Raw genomic sequence first — 15,610 nt, forward strand, 5'->3', positions numbered from 1 at the left:
GGGTATGAATGGTGACCAGGGAACGACGAGGAATAATGCATTCCCTAACGTTCCTAAAAAAAATTACCATTCACAAGGAATAATAATTTCCTCTCATTCCCTTTCATTCCTTTTTTTGTAGAGAATTAAAGAACAAAATTATTCCTTGTCAAATTTGATAAGGAATATCCATTCCTTTTCATTCCTGGTATTTTATTCCCGTACATTCCTTTTTTATTCGTTCTTCTTGTTTCCCGGATGGTCACCAGTCGGATCCGATATCTTCTGTTTAATTTGAATACAACAAACCAAAGTAATTAATTTGTATGGGTCCATAGGTTCCGAACTTTAAATTCAAGGGGAAATAGTATTTAACTTTTGTTCTGACTTTTTTCTCTGAATAATTAAATTTAGAACTATTTTTTCAGAGATATATAGAACGAGGCTATAATTTGAGAAAAAAGACATCTGATGCTATACAATATGTCCCGTGGAGAAATAGGTCATCTACCCACGTAAGTAAATGTTCATTATAATATCCTATAATAAATAAAAAAACATTTTAACTATAATTACTTCAAATAAAAACACACATTTAAATCCATAACTAATGATAAGCTTATTAAACATCATAACCAAAATAACATAATAAGTAAGGTCATGGGATCATAGGTCCAATATAACAAAATACTGTAAAAGTCATTATGGAAGCTACCAAATGCAATAAATATTTTTTTTAAACATGAGATTAAGGAAATCAAACTTAAGATAACCGGGATATCAAAAATCACACAGCCAGTATTATTAAGGAAAATACCAAATAAGTGGTCCACAAAATTAATAAATATTTGTGGCCTAAATCTCATGTTTTACCTGCCTTATACAAGGGACGGCACTGGAACTTGGCGCGCAGTCTAATCTTGTGGGAGGAAAGAGCCTCGGAGTTTCAGAAGCCTCCAACCATTCAGAAAACCACCCCGGAACAAGATTAAACTTAGCTGCGTAAACTCGAAGAGAACGTTCTGTATTGTAGTAGTCGTTGACATACTGCAAAAAGTCAATGTTGAGCCTCCTACAAACCGCTCAAAAGTTGCCATATCCCACAACTGCAAACCCGATCAATGCGATGAACAACAAATATCTTATTTTTTACTTCCGCGACCTGAAACCTCTCACCGGTATTGTCTAGTGGAAGCACATCATATGTTTTTCCCTTGTACTCTCCAAGATTTGTCATGACATGTTGAGCATACTTGTCTCCACTCTTTAGTGATTCGCTGAGACGACCACGCTGGGATATGAAAAGCTCTGCCAGGTGATCAAAGATAAGCAAGACGCAAGTTGTGATGGGAAGATAGTTTATGAAACCGTAAGTAGCAAAGATTAAGTTTGTCTCCATGATTCCAAATCTCAATCCGCCGTCATTAGATTGTTACGGAAAGCGTCGTAAATTTCGAAGCAAAGATGCCTAAGACAGAACCGGTGCTGTGCCCTGACACTCAGGTTCGTTGACAGCTGTAATAATGTCAGGATCCATAGCTGTTATCAGACAAAGGCCTTCCCTGTGCGTTGCTTTCTTTCTGATGCAAGAGAAGAAACAACGCCAAGAATCGGCAGACAACTTTTCTTGAGAAACAACCGCAAACACGAGCGGGAAGAGTTGGTTTTCAGCATCAAACCCCGCGGCGACTAGCAGTTTTCCGGAGTGTTTACCGCAGTCAACTGCGTCCACTATGATCACAGGTCTGCAGTAAGGAAACCCTTCGACCGACTGATGAAACGCCCAAAACACAGAACGGAACGACGCCTCCTTGGGGTCCGGGAAGAAGATCGTACTGCCACTCTAAACGCATTTTATTAGATGAGCAAAGGGAAGCCATGAACTTGGGCAATACGCTAAAACTCTTTTCCGAATCTCCCCAGATCGCAGTGATGGCTTCCTTTTTAGCGTCCCACATGACAGCACGCGAGACCGTGTATCCAAATTCTTCTTTCACCCACTTGCTTAGCTCTGGAACTGAGAGGGAGGGACGAGCCTTGAGTAGACCTTCGAGCTCGGCCGCCAGAAAATCTGAGCCCACATCTACTATGAGGTCCGTTATATTTTGTTATCTCGTAGCCATTTCCCTTGTTTTTTCTGCTTCGAGACTCCATCTGCAGTTTTTGTGTCCCGCTGCACATGTTCTACTGACCCAATGAGCAGAGTATAACTCGAAGCCTGGAGAAGACTTTCGTTGCCTTCTACAAGAGTACAACTCCACTGCTTTAACTAGCTCGGCTTTATCTTTAAAAACCATCCCAACACGCAACTCGCGTTCATCAAGCCATGAGCTAGATAAAAGCAACTCCTTTGGAACAGAGTCGCTGAGGTCATTTGCATCATCATCATCTTCTTGCCGAGGACGCTTTCGCGGAGCATCGCCTTGATCAGAAACCACCGGTGTGACCTCTAAATACAACTCGACATTGTTGATAGAAAGGTGGTAAGTTGGAACCTCAAGCATGGTCTCAAGACTAGAATCATCCACAACAGGCAAACGGATATACTTCACCACAGGCTGTTGAACAATGGAAGGGTATCTACCAATCACATCGATCTTGAACTCTCCCTTATCAAATCCAGTGACTCGATGCATTTTCCTTTCAACTCTGATCACTCTTGGACTTGATCCTTCGTAGAGTGGACCATCAGGACCATCTTTAATACACCCCTTCCAGTAACACAACACTGGAATCTTTCTTGTCTCCATGAAAACCTTCAGAAAAAAAAAATATATTCAAGAAGACATAAAACTAATAAACAATAGCTTTGTACAATACAAGGGGATTAGATAAAACCAACAAAAAATAAAAAAAATAAAAAATAAACCCAAACTTTTTAAGGATAAAAACAAGAACGATTTAGTATTTTTTTTTAGTTTGTGGTCAAGGCGGGAAAGAGAATAATGGAACAAAATATCCAAAGCCAAGATGATTTGAGAAACCCTAAAAAGCTCAATTTCATTTTGATGATGACAGTAGCTAGCAAGTAGGAACACTACAATATCCATGGAAGCAAACAATAAAGAGTAAAAAACTCTTTACTTGCTTGCAGATAAGTGTTTCTTGAGCAACTTTAACTGGAAAACCAGTTCCTCCACCGTTTGGTTTTCGGTAAATTTCTTCGGTGGGAGTGGAAGTGGAAGACACTCTAGTGCGCGATACGACGTTTTGGTTTTAGACAAGGGTGTTCAATCCGGATATCGGTTCGGTTTAGGTTCGGTTTTTTTCGGTTTTCGGTATTCGGTTAGTAAAATATAACTACCATTCTAAATCCATATTTACTTCGGTTCGGTTCGGTTTATATACCGTCGGTTTTCGGTTTATTCGGTTTTATACCAAAAAACATAATTATTTAGTTTGAGATCATATAAAATGAATTTTAGAGTCATATTGTCAACACAGTCATTTATTAAAAATATATTACATGTTCAAATAAATGAACAAAAAAGTAAAAATGCTTATACCATCAAATAAAATAATCAAATATATAATTAAAATCAGAGCCTGAAGTTTTGAAAATAAAAATATGAAACAAAACAGAAACATGAAAGAAAAGTTTTTCCACTCTTCCATATTTAGTGTTCATTAAAGTCATGCTTTTTCGATTGAACACGAAACTCTGTTTGTTTATAGATAAGAAAAAAGTTATGAAAATTTTTCATTAATTATTTTCTATCAAATTTATAATCTTCATATTAATTTAGTGAATACTAAAATAAAAATAAAAAATAAAAATAAAAACTTAAAAATAAGATGTCTGAATTGCGATGTATTGTTATTTAATTATAGTTCAATTCTTTTACGAATTGTTTTTTATTAGAATAACATTACGGTAATAGTTATTATTATCACAAATTGTTTTTTAGACACTATTGTTTTTTTTTTAGTAATTTTACTTGAGGCCCGAAAACAAGCCCATGGGGCTTTCTTGAAGAGCGCTTTAGTTCGCGATTCTACAGTTTTCTTCCCCGACGAAGAAGATAACGAAACACAACACACAAAGCATGAACGGAGCTTCGCTCAGCAATTCCCTTTTGCTCCATTCTCGTTTCAGTTCACCGTGTTCCATCGCTTCCTCTTCTTCTCCTTCGTCTGTTTATCTGAGTCCTCCCTGTTTCACAACCTCTGCGTACATCTCATTTCCTCGAACAGTCGTTGTCAAAAGGAACGATGGGTTTCGCTCATTCGCCGTAAACAAACGTAGAAGCACTATCCAAGATGATGTAGAAGAAGTAGAGTATGAGGATTGGGATGAGTTTGAAGTAGAAGCTGAAGGAGAAGGAGACGAAGACGAAGGAGAGTTCTTGCCAATGGAGAAGATGAAGCGATGGCTAGAGAAGAAGCCTCGCGGGTTCGGCGTTGGCAAAAAGTACGAGACTTTAATAGAAGACAAGCTCCTCGACGAGATTGAGCAGAGCTGGAAAGCTCAAGCTGCTAATCTCAACCAGCTCAAGAACAACGATCCTCTCAAGCCTCAAGATAATCTCATCAAAGGTTTCGTCTTTTTTTGCTCTTTCCTCTCTCTCTCATACTCGTTTTGATTTAAAATCTCAGTTAGCTGCTTTTGTTGAATGATTGTTATATAGGTGAGACTCAAAGTGGGTTCCGTGTTCGTGTGACCAATCTTCCTAAGAAGAAGAATGTCCACAGAGATCTCAAGGCTGCTTTTAAGGAAGTGAGTGGGGTTTTGGGGATAGAGCCAGCTGTGTCTGGTAATAAGAAGACTAAAGATCCTGTCTGTAAAGGGTTTGCTCTTGTTGATTTCAGAAGCGAGGTTGATGCAAACAGGTATTGTAGATTAGCGTTTCTATTGTTTGGTGATGATGAGGATAAAGTTTTGGTTTTTTTTTGTTTCTTAGGTTTGTGGAGCAGTTCAATGGAGAGAGATTATCATTTGGGAAGGTTGTAAAGCATATAAAGTGTCAGGTTGTGGAGGTTTCTTCGAACCAATCAGTTTCTGAGGAATTACGCTCGGATACAGTCTTTGAGGAGCTTCCTTTCCATGGTTTTGAAGCTGTTTCTAGTGTTGATGTTGTTGAAGAAGATACTTTTGTGGATTCATGGGAAGAAGAATCATCAGATGATTCAGATAAAGAAGGAGATGAAACAGAAGTGGAAGAAGAAGAAGAATATGAAGAGAATCTTATCTCTAGTAGCATAGAACCTCCCAAAGAACCAAGACGTGAGTCTAAAACCAATGTTAAGTCTCAGAAACAAGTTATGAAGCGAGAGATTAGAGAACACGAGGTGTTAGAGACACCTTTAGTTTCATTCCAGGCGGTGAGTAAACCCAAGGTAGCACGTGTGGATAATGATGATGAACATGATAGGTCTGATGAAGAAGAAGTTGCTGAAGAGAATCTTGAACCTCTGAAAAGTTCAGTATCATCCTCAGATGAGGAAAGGATTGATAGAATCCGTAGGCTGGAGCTGAAGCTTCTAGGTAGAGAAAAGCTTTTGGGTGGAGGAGCTGGCTCTGATAAACCTGAAGCAAAAACTGGTGGTAGAGTGGAAGGAGAGACGAAGAAGAAGGAGAAGAAGAAGAAGAAAAAGGTTCTTGTGAAAGGGAAGAAGTCCTCGACCATAGAGATTCCTGGATCTTCAAAGAGGTAAAAAAAAAAGCATGCAGCAATCTTTGTGGTTAAAAAAAGAGTAACGATGGTAGATTCTTTGTTTTACTTGACCGATTGATTTCTGTAATTACGATTTTCACAGGTTAAAGATGAAGGAGAAGGCTCTGTTAACTGGGGTCTTAGTCAAGTATGCGGCAAAAGTTGCTTCAACCTCAAATGATGAATGATCATTAGGAGAGTGAATCTTTTAAGTGTTTAGTCTGTCTCATCAGTTCTTCTTTTGACGTTTCAATTCATGGATATTGTCTTAGGAACATGCTCAAGCAAACTTGGGTACATATCTCTATGGTTTAGAATCCTTTTGGACCCTTAGCTCTTATGCGGTTTGTGCTTTATTATTGATATGTTGAAAGTTAAGTGAAGCAAGTGTGGGTTAAAAACAGAAACTGAGAGATACATGTGGGTTTGTTGTTCCTTATCAGTTATCACATACAAAATTTAAACAATGTCGGAATAATCTTTCCTCTTCAACCTATTAAACAGTCTTATGGGGTTCATCTCCCTCGGCTGCAGAACCACCACCACCATTTTGGTCTTGACAATCTTCTCACCTTATTTTGACAATCCCACTTTCAGAATCGAAGAAGATTCTAACGAGCTACCGAATTTTTGAGGTCCCTCAAGTTAAAAAAAAATGTTGATAGAATTAAACACACACAAGTTGGAGTTGCTTCAGGAAGCTTGGTATAAGAAAAACAAAGGGAGAAGCTTCATTCTAATTAGTAATTTTCTGAATATTTCTGCTTCTGCGACAATTGAGAATAGTCAAAGACCTATAAACTATAGCAAGCCAACGCATATTGGGCCTCCTGCGAGGACATGTTGGGCCCTTTGAACAACTAAAAGATAATGTCACTGAAGTAAAGCTAATACCGAGATGTTTGCTTGGCTTTCCTTTTCTCTTGCAGAATCACAAGCATTTGAATCTCCCAAAATCACATATCACCCCTAGAAACATGTCGACAATGGTCTTGAGATGGACTACCACACTGATATCGAGTTTGAGTTTGCACTTGTTGTCGCAGGAACGAGTTTAAACAAACTGACTACAACAACTACATTGTCCGCATTTGGCTGATTAATTCAATTTCGAACCATATACTGTTAAGACATCTATGTATGTCTTCTACTTTTCTTGAGTGGTGGAAACTAGTCTCATCCTAAAAGATTTCAGACACAAAGATCAACCAAAACTAGTTGAGGAGCGAAAGCCAAATATGAGTCAAGACCAAAGCCATAAAAAAACAAGACTAAAACTAGAACACAACAGTTCCCAAACATTGATGTACTTCCACCAATTATAGCAATGAGACAAAGCTGCTTAAGTGTAAATCTATTACATTATTAGCTCCTATTAAAATGGAACCAAAGAAAAAGAAAATCGAAGATCAAGAAACTCACTCAAGAACAACTTTAGCACCAAGAGCCTTAAGCTTGTCAACAATCTTCTCACCTTCCTCTTTAGAAACACCAGCTTTCAAAACCGAAGGAGTCTTCTCCACCAACTCCTTCGCTTCCTTAAGTCCCAGATCAGTAAAGCTCCTCACCTCCTTAATAATCTTGATCTTCCCAGACGCTTCAAAACCCTCAAGCTTTATCTCAAACACTGTCTTCTCCACTTTCGCTTCTTCACTCGCTCCGCCACCGCCTCCGCCCTGAGCGATCCCGCCGGCAGCGACAGCTCCGGGCTTCATAACGGCGACGGTTGGTGTCTCCGTGATCCCTCTCTTCTTCAGTATAATCGCGCCGAGCTCTGAGATTTCCGATAGCGTTAGAGACGAGATCTCGTCGACGAGGCGGAACACGCGGTCCGTTGGCGGACTTCGGTGTTCTGTCGGATCGAATGTCGCGGCGTCGTAGTCGGTTGGGAGCTTCCTCTGATCTATTTCTTCTTCTTCCTCTTCATCTTGTTTTCTCGCCGGTTGTCCGAAACTCCGGCGACCGTTGAGAAGAGAAGCGAGTGGTGATCTGGAGGTTTGTGATAACCTTGTTGATAAGTGTTGTCTGAATCTGAGGATCAAACTCATCTTTTTAGCGAACGAAGCTCTTCTTTTCTATCAGATGTAAGGTTTTTGCTGCATTTGAGGAAGAACCCTAAAGGAGGAGGCGTTGGCGAAGTCTGACGATCAGATGAACGTCGAGAAGCCCATTTATTATTTTAAGCCCGCTAAGTCTCCCTTTGGCCCAACTAAACTTGTCTGAGTTTGTTAAAAGGATTTTAATGAATTTACCGGGTATTGTATCAAGCACTCTTATGTTATGTGCAGATGTGCTATACACAAATGTTTCTCTTGGGTTATCGACAAGTTCTATTTGAAGGGGATTCTCAGAGATTGTCTACGCTCTTCAGAGATTAAGCAAATAAGTGTTTAATATTCATTTGCTAAATGGCATACATCTCTGGACAATCATATTTCGTTCTGCCTCTTTTTCTTTTGTTCGTTGTGTTTACAATAATGTTGCTCATAATTTAAGCCTAAAAACAACCATCTAAATGATGCTTCTATAGAGATTGTGTTCACCCACCTATATGGTTAACTCCAGATTTGTATTCTTATATTCAACTTTCAGTATAAATAAGTTTTAACTTTATAATAGAAAAACTGATGCTGAAACGATATGTAATAAAAATTTCAGTAAAACATCATCAATGATCAAAAGAAGTAAAAATATGATTGTCATGTGACGCTATCACGTTTCTAAAATCAATCAAATATATTTGGATTATATTAGATTGCTAATTCACACAACAAATTTATTATAACCAAGTGGAATATACATATACATAAAATCATGGAAATTTTAAAATGTTTTAATTTTCAACTTATAAGCACCCTTTTCAAGAAACCAAAGTGTTTTTTTTCTCCAAAAAATTCCGAGCAAACTTTTTTTTATGTTTCTTTGTAAGAAAGAAACAATGTTAAAAAAAAATTGATAAGGGACAATTAGGTGTTTTATATAGATCTAACGACTAAGGGCCCGACTGGTTTAAACGCAGCGGTTGCGGTTGCGGGTGCGGAAGTTTGCGGATGCGGGTGGTTGCGGTTTCAAGCGTTTTGTATGACCGGCACAACGTTTAAAAATTGTTGCGTTTGCGGGATATTTGCGACTGGTTGATTATAAGATATTGCAGCGGTTTGATAATAAATTATCAATATTAACATATTATAACATTATAAAAATATAAAAAATACACTTATAATAAAATATATTAATTATCAACATAATATGATCAATAAAAATATTATGTTTATTTATTAAACTTTTAAAATTAGTTGAAAGTTATAATTTTAATAAATTTTTTTTGAAGATTGGTATTAAAACTTTTAAAATAATATTTTATTTCGTTTTATATATGTGTATATCTTTATATATGTGTAAATTTTTTAAAAAATTGTAATGAATGGTTTGTTTAAAGTTTTTATAAAACAAATTATGATATTTTTTGTGAATTTAAACTAATATATATAATACGTATATATTTTTATTTCCATTTTAAAATTAAAATTAAAATTAAAATTTTAAAATATTTTTGAAAATAAATTTATATTTATTTATCCACCCGCAACCGCCTGCAACTGCAAACGCTAGTTGGAACCAGCTTTTGATTTTAAGAGGTTCGAAGCGGTTCAGAGCGGTTTGAAGCGATTTGTATGATTGGTTCGAAACGCTGCCAACCACTACCAACCGCAAAAGCTGCGTTTGCGGGTCAGCGGGAAAACCAGTCAGACCATAAGTAGGTTAATTAGGACCTAACGACCAAGTTAATTGGGATTCTAAGCCTTAACGATTATTTATTTATTTATCATATTAAATGTATATATTAAATATTTTAAGTTTTGGGTTTAATTCTAAAATTATTTTGATGAATTATAAATATTAGGTATACAAAATATGAATTCAGATAAGTTTATGGACTTGCACAAATATAATTATTTGATTTTAACTGGTTTATATCAGGTTAGATCAAATTAGACCAATTTTTTAGGGCGGTTAAACAATTCGGCCCGTTTAAATCGGATTTTTAGAAAACCTACTTGCCTACTCAGGCACGCAAAAGAACATCGGGAAAACTATTACATAAATCTTCAAGATACTTGCGAAAAAAGAATATTTAACCAATTGAAATATAGATTTCATACCAGCCAAGATTAGAACTACTAGCTGTTGTTGGGCTCGCTTGAAAGCAAGACCCTCCAAAAATAGGCGTATGCCATTTAGCATGGAGAGCACACGGTATTCTTTAGTAAAAGGCGAAAGAATAGTTCGCTTTGTGCTCACCACATGGTTGCGTGGATTGGATAAATGAGCTAAGGCCACATTTTATACGCGTCTCTCCCTTGTAACAAATTCCCAGCTTCCCGATGTGGGATGTTGTAATCCGTTCTTTCACTTCTTTCTATTTACCGCTTTCATTTTCCTGTTGTTTCATTTTAAGACCCTTTATTTTATTCGATAGAAAGAAAACCCCATTTCAATTCCAATTGCATATCCCTTTTCTTATTGAAGGTCATTATAAAATATCCATTTAAATCCCACTGTCAATCTCTTTTTATTGGAAGCCTTTGATTACAAATGTTTTGTTTTATCAGGTATATTGATAATATTGTTGTGGATTATCTTCATTTACTTGCACATCTCATTCATAATCTTGTATATATTGGTGGATTTGGTGCTCTGCATAATGTCTAGTTGATAAATGATTTTAACCTTTTCAAGTTACAGACTTGGACAATGATAGTGAGTGTAAGCTTGTTTCTTAATTTAGGACCCATAACTCATGTGATAACTTGCACAGAGATGAAGCTACAAGACAAATTTGGAGCTGATGACAGCATTGTCTCTGCCACGCAGGAGATCTAGTCCATCGATTCCTCTTCACTGAAAAAAGCTTCTACAACCTGAGCTTAAGCTTGAGCCTGCATTGTAGTGTTATTGACCCAGTTATGGCAAATCACATTAGCAGTATTGAGATCTGATAATAGAAGAGTGGCAGTGAATTTATCCAATCATGCTATTATAATAAAGTGAAGGTTCTAACTAAACTTATTTGCTTCTTTCTTTCCTATCAGATAGATTTGTAAACTGCACCAAGGTGTAGGAATAGTTACAAGCAACGTAAGTATGGAACTGAATGGGGCGGGTTAACACAAGGATTTAAATATGCTATTCCAGAGAGGTTTACAATTCACCAAAATGCCAGTCACGTTTCAAAATAAGACACGACCATGACCCGACTGTACACTGGTTCGGTTGACAACTTTGTCTAGAATAAAAAGAGGTCACAGAGAGGATCCAGAAAATAACACTCTGACTACAATCATCCAGAGAGAAGAGTTTCTTAGTTTCAATCCGTAATAGGGCCAATTATGACCACAAGAGTAAGAATCAGGCAGAGACCACCAAACCCGTTTCTCACAGCTGCTACCGTTTTGGAAGACACGCTATGGCCTGTAGAATCTTCTTCCTTGGACCCTGCACTCAATCAATGGTACCAAAAGTTCAAAAAATCTGCTAAAAGAAGCGTGTGATCAATCTTAATTGTTTTAGATCCATATAGAAAGGAAAGTACCATTGGTATGATGAGATCTTTTAGATCACTTTCTTTCATCTGCTTTATCGTCGTCATGTCCACCTGTTGTCAATAATCTCAGATAACAAGTTAATCATCGTTTTTCATAGAATCTGTATCTGCTTCATATTGAAATGCCACAGCATGAAAAGCACAAAACCAGCGTAAAAGCCACTTACTTCCTCTCTCTTAAAGGCAAGGAAGTATTTTCCAAGTCCAAGTGAATTTAGAAAGCTCTCTACTGTTAGAGGCTCTTCCATCTGTTTATAGAACCAAGCAAAGATATACATGACATATTATAACCACGTGGATTTGGAGCATAATGCAGAGGGTAAATGTTAAGGAGACTCGCACAGTGTACAAAAAAGAAAAGAAATTCACAAATTGAGAAGAAGAAAATAAGATCTTACAGGGAAGGGACTGTTCTGCATCATACTTCCAAGTGGAGGAAGCTGACTCAAAGGAGGTAACGGATGAGGGTTTGGTACCGGTGGAGGTAACATTGTCCTAGAAAGAGTAATGCCACTTCCTGGTGCTTGATTATTTACTACACCTCTAACTGCATACGGTGATGGTCTAACATCATCAACCATCCTGCTTCGTCCATGGAAATCATCAATGCTCCTTGGTGGAGGAGAGTCCCTGGAAGAACCCACGTAGCTGCTTCCAGGATTCCTAGAAGGAGAAAACCCCCGAGAAGAACCCATGTAGCTGCTTCCCACGTTTCTAGTTGGGGACAGAGCTCTAGAGCCACTACTGAAGCTTCTGGGGTTCCTTGGCGGTGATAGATCCCTTGGAGTGCTGCTAATCATCCTTCCAGTCGTTCTTGGAGGAGGTGATAGATCCCTTGGATGGCCAAACATTCTTTCATCACTTCTTGGCGGTGATAGAATCCTGGAACCACCAGTGAAGCTTCTGGTGTTCCTGGATGGTGAAAGAGTCCTTGGAGTGCCACTGATACTTCCAGCGTTTCTCGGTGGCGATATATCCCTTGGATGGCTGAATATTCTTCCAGAACTTCTCGGCGGTGATAGATCCCTATGATGATGGCCAATCATCCTTCCAGCATTTCTTGGTGGCGACATTCTTCCAGAACTTCTTGGCGGTGATAAACCCCTAGAACCACCGGTGAAGCTTCTGGTGCTCCTCGGTGGTGAAAGAGCCCTTGGAGTGCGACTGATACTACCAGAATTTCTCGGTGGCGATCGGCTCCTGGAATCACTCATAAGCCTCTCTGGAGATCTCCATCGTGTATCATCCCGGGCCCATGGAGAATACGCACTGCTTGATGAAAGCATCTGAGAGGGACCACGAGCAGTTCTTGATGGAGGCAACGGGTCATCCCTAGGGTCAGCCATACGAGGTCGAGCGTCAAAGCTACGAGGAAGCTGCTCACTCTTGGACTTGGAGAGCAGCTTTTCACGAAGATCGATAGTGCTGCCTTCCTCGCTCTGAGCTCGTCTCTGTGCATTTTTTTGCAACAGTTTGAAACGTAGATCATTTTGACCGATCTGCAAATCTTCGAAACATAAGCGTAATGGGTCAGAAAATGAGCAAAGATGCAAGTGGTGTATCCAGCAATTCATAAATTAATACCATTTCCACTGAAACTTGCTTCCCCTCTTTGCCTACACAAAACAAAGAAGAGAAAACACCGTATCTATTCTCAGTGATTGCCTAAAAATTCCAAAAACACACAAAGCATAACACATGTTTCCCAAAAAAAGGAAGCGCCTTAGATTCAATACACAAATAAGAAGGAAAAAGGAAACACCTTTTACTGACCGCATCACTTCCGTAAGCAGAAGCATCTAACTGGTTCCCTAGCCTTTCTTTGACAGAGCGCTTGGTCCCAACTCTGGGCAACTCATCAAAATCACTCCCATCTCGACTTACCACCTGCCATAAGATAGAACAAAGATGAACAATTTTCTACACTCAGCTCATTAAATCCAACACCGGCAGATCTTTTAAACAATCTACACAGTGGAACAGGCTCATTTTCAAAATACCACAACAAAAGCACCAAATCAACTTCTAAGCAAGCTTCTTCTCTAACACATTACGGTAACAATAGTTTCAACAGGTTCCTTCTACCAATAAAATTAGCTTTGAGATGCGAAGAATAACAATCGTACCTGGCCGCTACGGCCTAGAGTAATAGTGACCCTACTCCGCCGAGAAGCTTCTGACATTTGAGGACGAAACCCTAAGGAAATCAACTGCAGCCAAATCCAAACAAAACCAAGAGCTAAAACAAGGCAACGCAATCTTCAAACCCTAGAGTCGAATCTACTCAAAATCAGAGACAGAGAGAGAGAGAGAGAGTGATAATCGATAGATACGATTACTCAGGGGGTATTACCGTATTACGATAAGGTACGGAGAAATTTTGCCGGAAAACGAAAAACGGGAAGTTAACCGCTCGCCGGAGACGAAGACGTTGGTGACAGACTCGCCTAGGAAGCTGCGCTGTGCGAACCTAGAGAGACCCCTGACTCATTTGGTGGCTTCCCCTTCACACATCAACTTCAATTGTATTTACGTGATGGCCCTCGGATTTATACGGTATTTTCACATTTGAACTCTTGTTTTACTTACGATCTTTTTTTTTATTATTTTTTTTTGTCATCCGTTGGATTAATAATAAAACAGGTGAAATGCACTCGAATACACATAAGCCGGCAAGGAACACTTTCCTTCCAGAGCCAGAAACCGGCGAAGATCGAAATCTTTACAGAGCCATAAAAGATAAACTACTAGACAACTACATAGAAAGGATGATAAAAAAATTCTAAAATCAGCCAAAAGTCAAGATGTAAAAAAGAAAATAGCCTCAAGCAGTCCAAAGAGCAGAGCACATTGATCTCCCAAAAGGATAGGAACATGTCGGAGAAACTTCGGAGAAACATATAGTTGACCTGAAATAAACTTCTATCCAAAGAGCTAAAGCATAAATGTGGAGGATCCTCAAAGTTCACGCAATAACCAGCCGGAACTTATATCAGTCCATCCATATTGTAGCACAAATAAACTCAGATAGATCTTCAAGGGGATACAGAAAAGAACTCTAAATATAAACTTAAATTGAAGCCATTCCACAGAAACTTACACTCGAACAAGGCTGACAAGAATTCATATGAATCAACCAAGAACTGAAGATGAGGTGTTGTGGCTGGAATGAAGAACTGAGATACCTCTGATGCCTTGCTTGAAAGACTGCCAAACCAAACCCAAACAATGAAGACCCCACATCTGAACCAGCTAAGTACTTCCACCGCAAACCAGAAAAAAGATAAGGTTTAACAAGGGCAGTCCAAACCAAACAGAGAACACCATTAGAACCAAAGTTACTTCACTGAAAACCTCAACAGAGCATAAAACCGAAGAGAAAGCCATCTCACAATCAGGTTAATCTTGATTCACAAAACTTAACAAACCAGAAACCAAGCAACCAACACACTCATCTTGACTGCAAGAGATAAAACTACTACAAACCAAGCCACAACCTGTGATAAGCGAGAGACATAGGCCATCCGACACCATCGATCCAAACTCAAACCCATTTGGATCTACAATCAGCTTCCCCATCACTCACAGGCGGAAAGAGCACGCCATGACACAGAAGCCGACCTCACCGAATACGAACCATCGTCCAGCCACCGCTCTAATACCCAAAGCACCACCATGTTAGATAAACCTCCATCACCAACCACCACCGTCGAAACTCAGATGACTACACAAGACCAATTACTAGAAAGGAGAGAGCAAGGAGGTCCTCTCACAGCACGGTGAGGAGCGCCGGCTGGAGAAGACCTCAGATCTAGAAGATGAAGCTGAGGCGGCGTTCGGGTTGGGAGAGAGATTTTTAGGGTTTTGAAGAAAGATCTCTAAATGGAATTTTTTTACTTACGATCTATATTATGTTTATGTTATAAAATAACTTATGATTTTATAGTATTGAAAAATTTAAATAAGAGTAAAAATTTATACCCGTAGAAGAAGATAACACTGATAACAAGAGAAGATGTGTTATTAGAAGGAGAAGAAATGGTGTGTTACAAAACGATCGTTTATATAGAAATGAAAAAGTGAAGTTACTGTGCATGCATAGTGACAGTGGGCTCCACAACGTTTATAATGTCAAAAGTTTCGGCCATAAATATTGACGTTTGATTCTTTTTACGTTTATAACACTCCCCCTTGGAGACCAGTGTCACTATCGCTTCTTGCTTAACGTCTATGTTGCCTCGTTAAAAACCTTTCTAGGAAAACCCAATGGGAAAAACCATAGTAAGGTAAAAAGAGTACAACTACATAAGCTCCCCCTCGAATGAGCAGTCACAGATCCTTCTGATGACGCATTCCAATGTTATGGACATGT

General features: G+C 38.7%; 4 protein-coding genes across 4 annotated transcripts; 1 reads left to right on the forward strand and 3 right to left on the reverse strand.

The window, feature by feature from the left end:
- Positions 1–1,447: 1,447 nt before the first annotated feature.
- On the reverse strand, positions 1,448–2,615 carry LOC106297954. Its single transcript, XM_013734078.1, has 3 exons — positions 2,159–2,615; positions 1,875–2,050; positions 1,448–1,822 (listed from the first exon to the last, which is right to left on the reverse strand). The coding sequence occupies exons 1-3, from the start codon at positions 2,613–2,615 to the stop codon at positions 1,448–1,450; spliced, it is 1,008 nt and encodes a 335-aa protein (XP_013589532.1).
- Positions 2,616–3,985: 1,370 nt separating this feature from the next.
- On the forward strand, positions 3,986–6,068 carry LOC106300917. The gene is made up of 4 exons (XM_013737184.1): positions 3,986–4,515; positions 4,608–4,809; positions 4,881–5,630; positions 5,737–6,068. The coding sequence occupies exons 1-4, from the start codon at positions 4,026–4,028 to the stop codon at positions 5,819–5,821; spliced, it is 1,527 nt and encodes a 508-aa protein (XP_013592638.1). The 5' UTR covers positions 3,986–4,025; the 3' UTR covers positions 5,822–6,068.
- Positions 6,069–6,870: 802 nt separating this feature from the next.
- Positions 6,871–8,312, reverse strand: LOC106296981 (50S ribosomal protein L7/L12). The gene has a single exon (XM_013733248.1). The coding sequence runs from the start codon at positions 7,679–7,681 to the stop codon at positions 7,052–7,054; it is 630 nt and encodes a 209-aa protein (XP_013588702.1). The 5' UTR covers positions 7,682–8,312; the 3' UTR covers positions 6,871–7,051.
- Positions 8,313–10,781: 2,469 nt separating this feature from the next.
- On the reverse strand, positions 10,782–13,771 carry LOC106300893 (putative uncharacterized protein ENSP00000383309). The gene is made up of 8 exons (XM_013737151.1): positions 13,592–13,771; positions 13,365–13,448; positions 13,001–13,125; positions 12,823–12,854; positions 11,637–12,745; positions 11,406–11,486; positions 11,227–11,289; positions 10,782–11,129 (listed from the first exon to the last, which is right to left on the reverse strand). The coding sequence occupies exons 2-8, from the start codon at positions 13,419–13,421 to the stop codon at positions 11,079–11,081; spliced, it is 1,518 nt and encodes a 505-aa protein (XP_013592605.1). The 5' UTR covers positions 13,422–13,448; positions 13,592–13,771; the 3' UTR covers positions 10,782–11,078.
- Positions 13,772–15,610: the final 1,839 nt, after the last annotated feature.

This window comes from Brassica oleracea, chromosome C6 (genome assembly GCF_000695525.1).
Source record: "Brassica oleracea var. oleracea cultivar TO1000 chromosome C6, BOL, whole genome shotgun sequence".
NCBI classification, from domain to species: Eukaryota; Viridiplantae; Streptophyta; class Magnoliopsida; order Brassicales; family Brassicaceae; genus Brassica; species Brassica oleracea.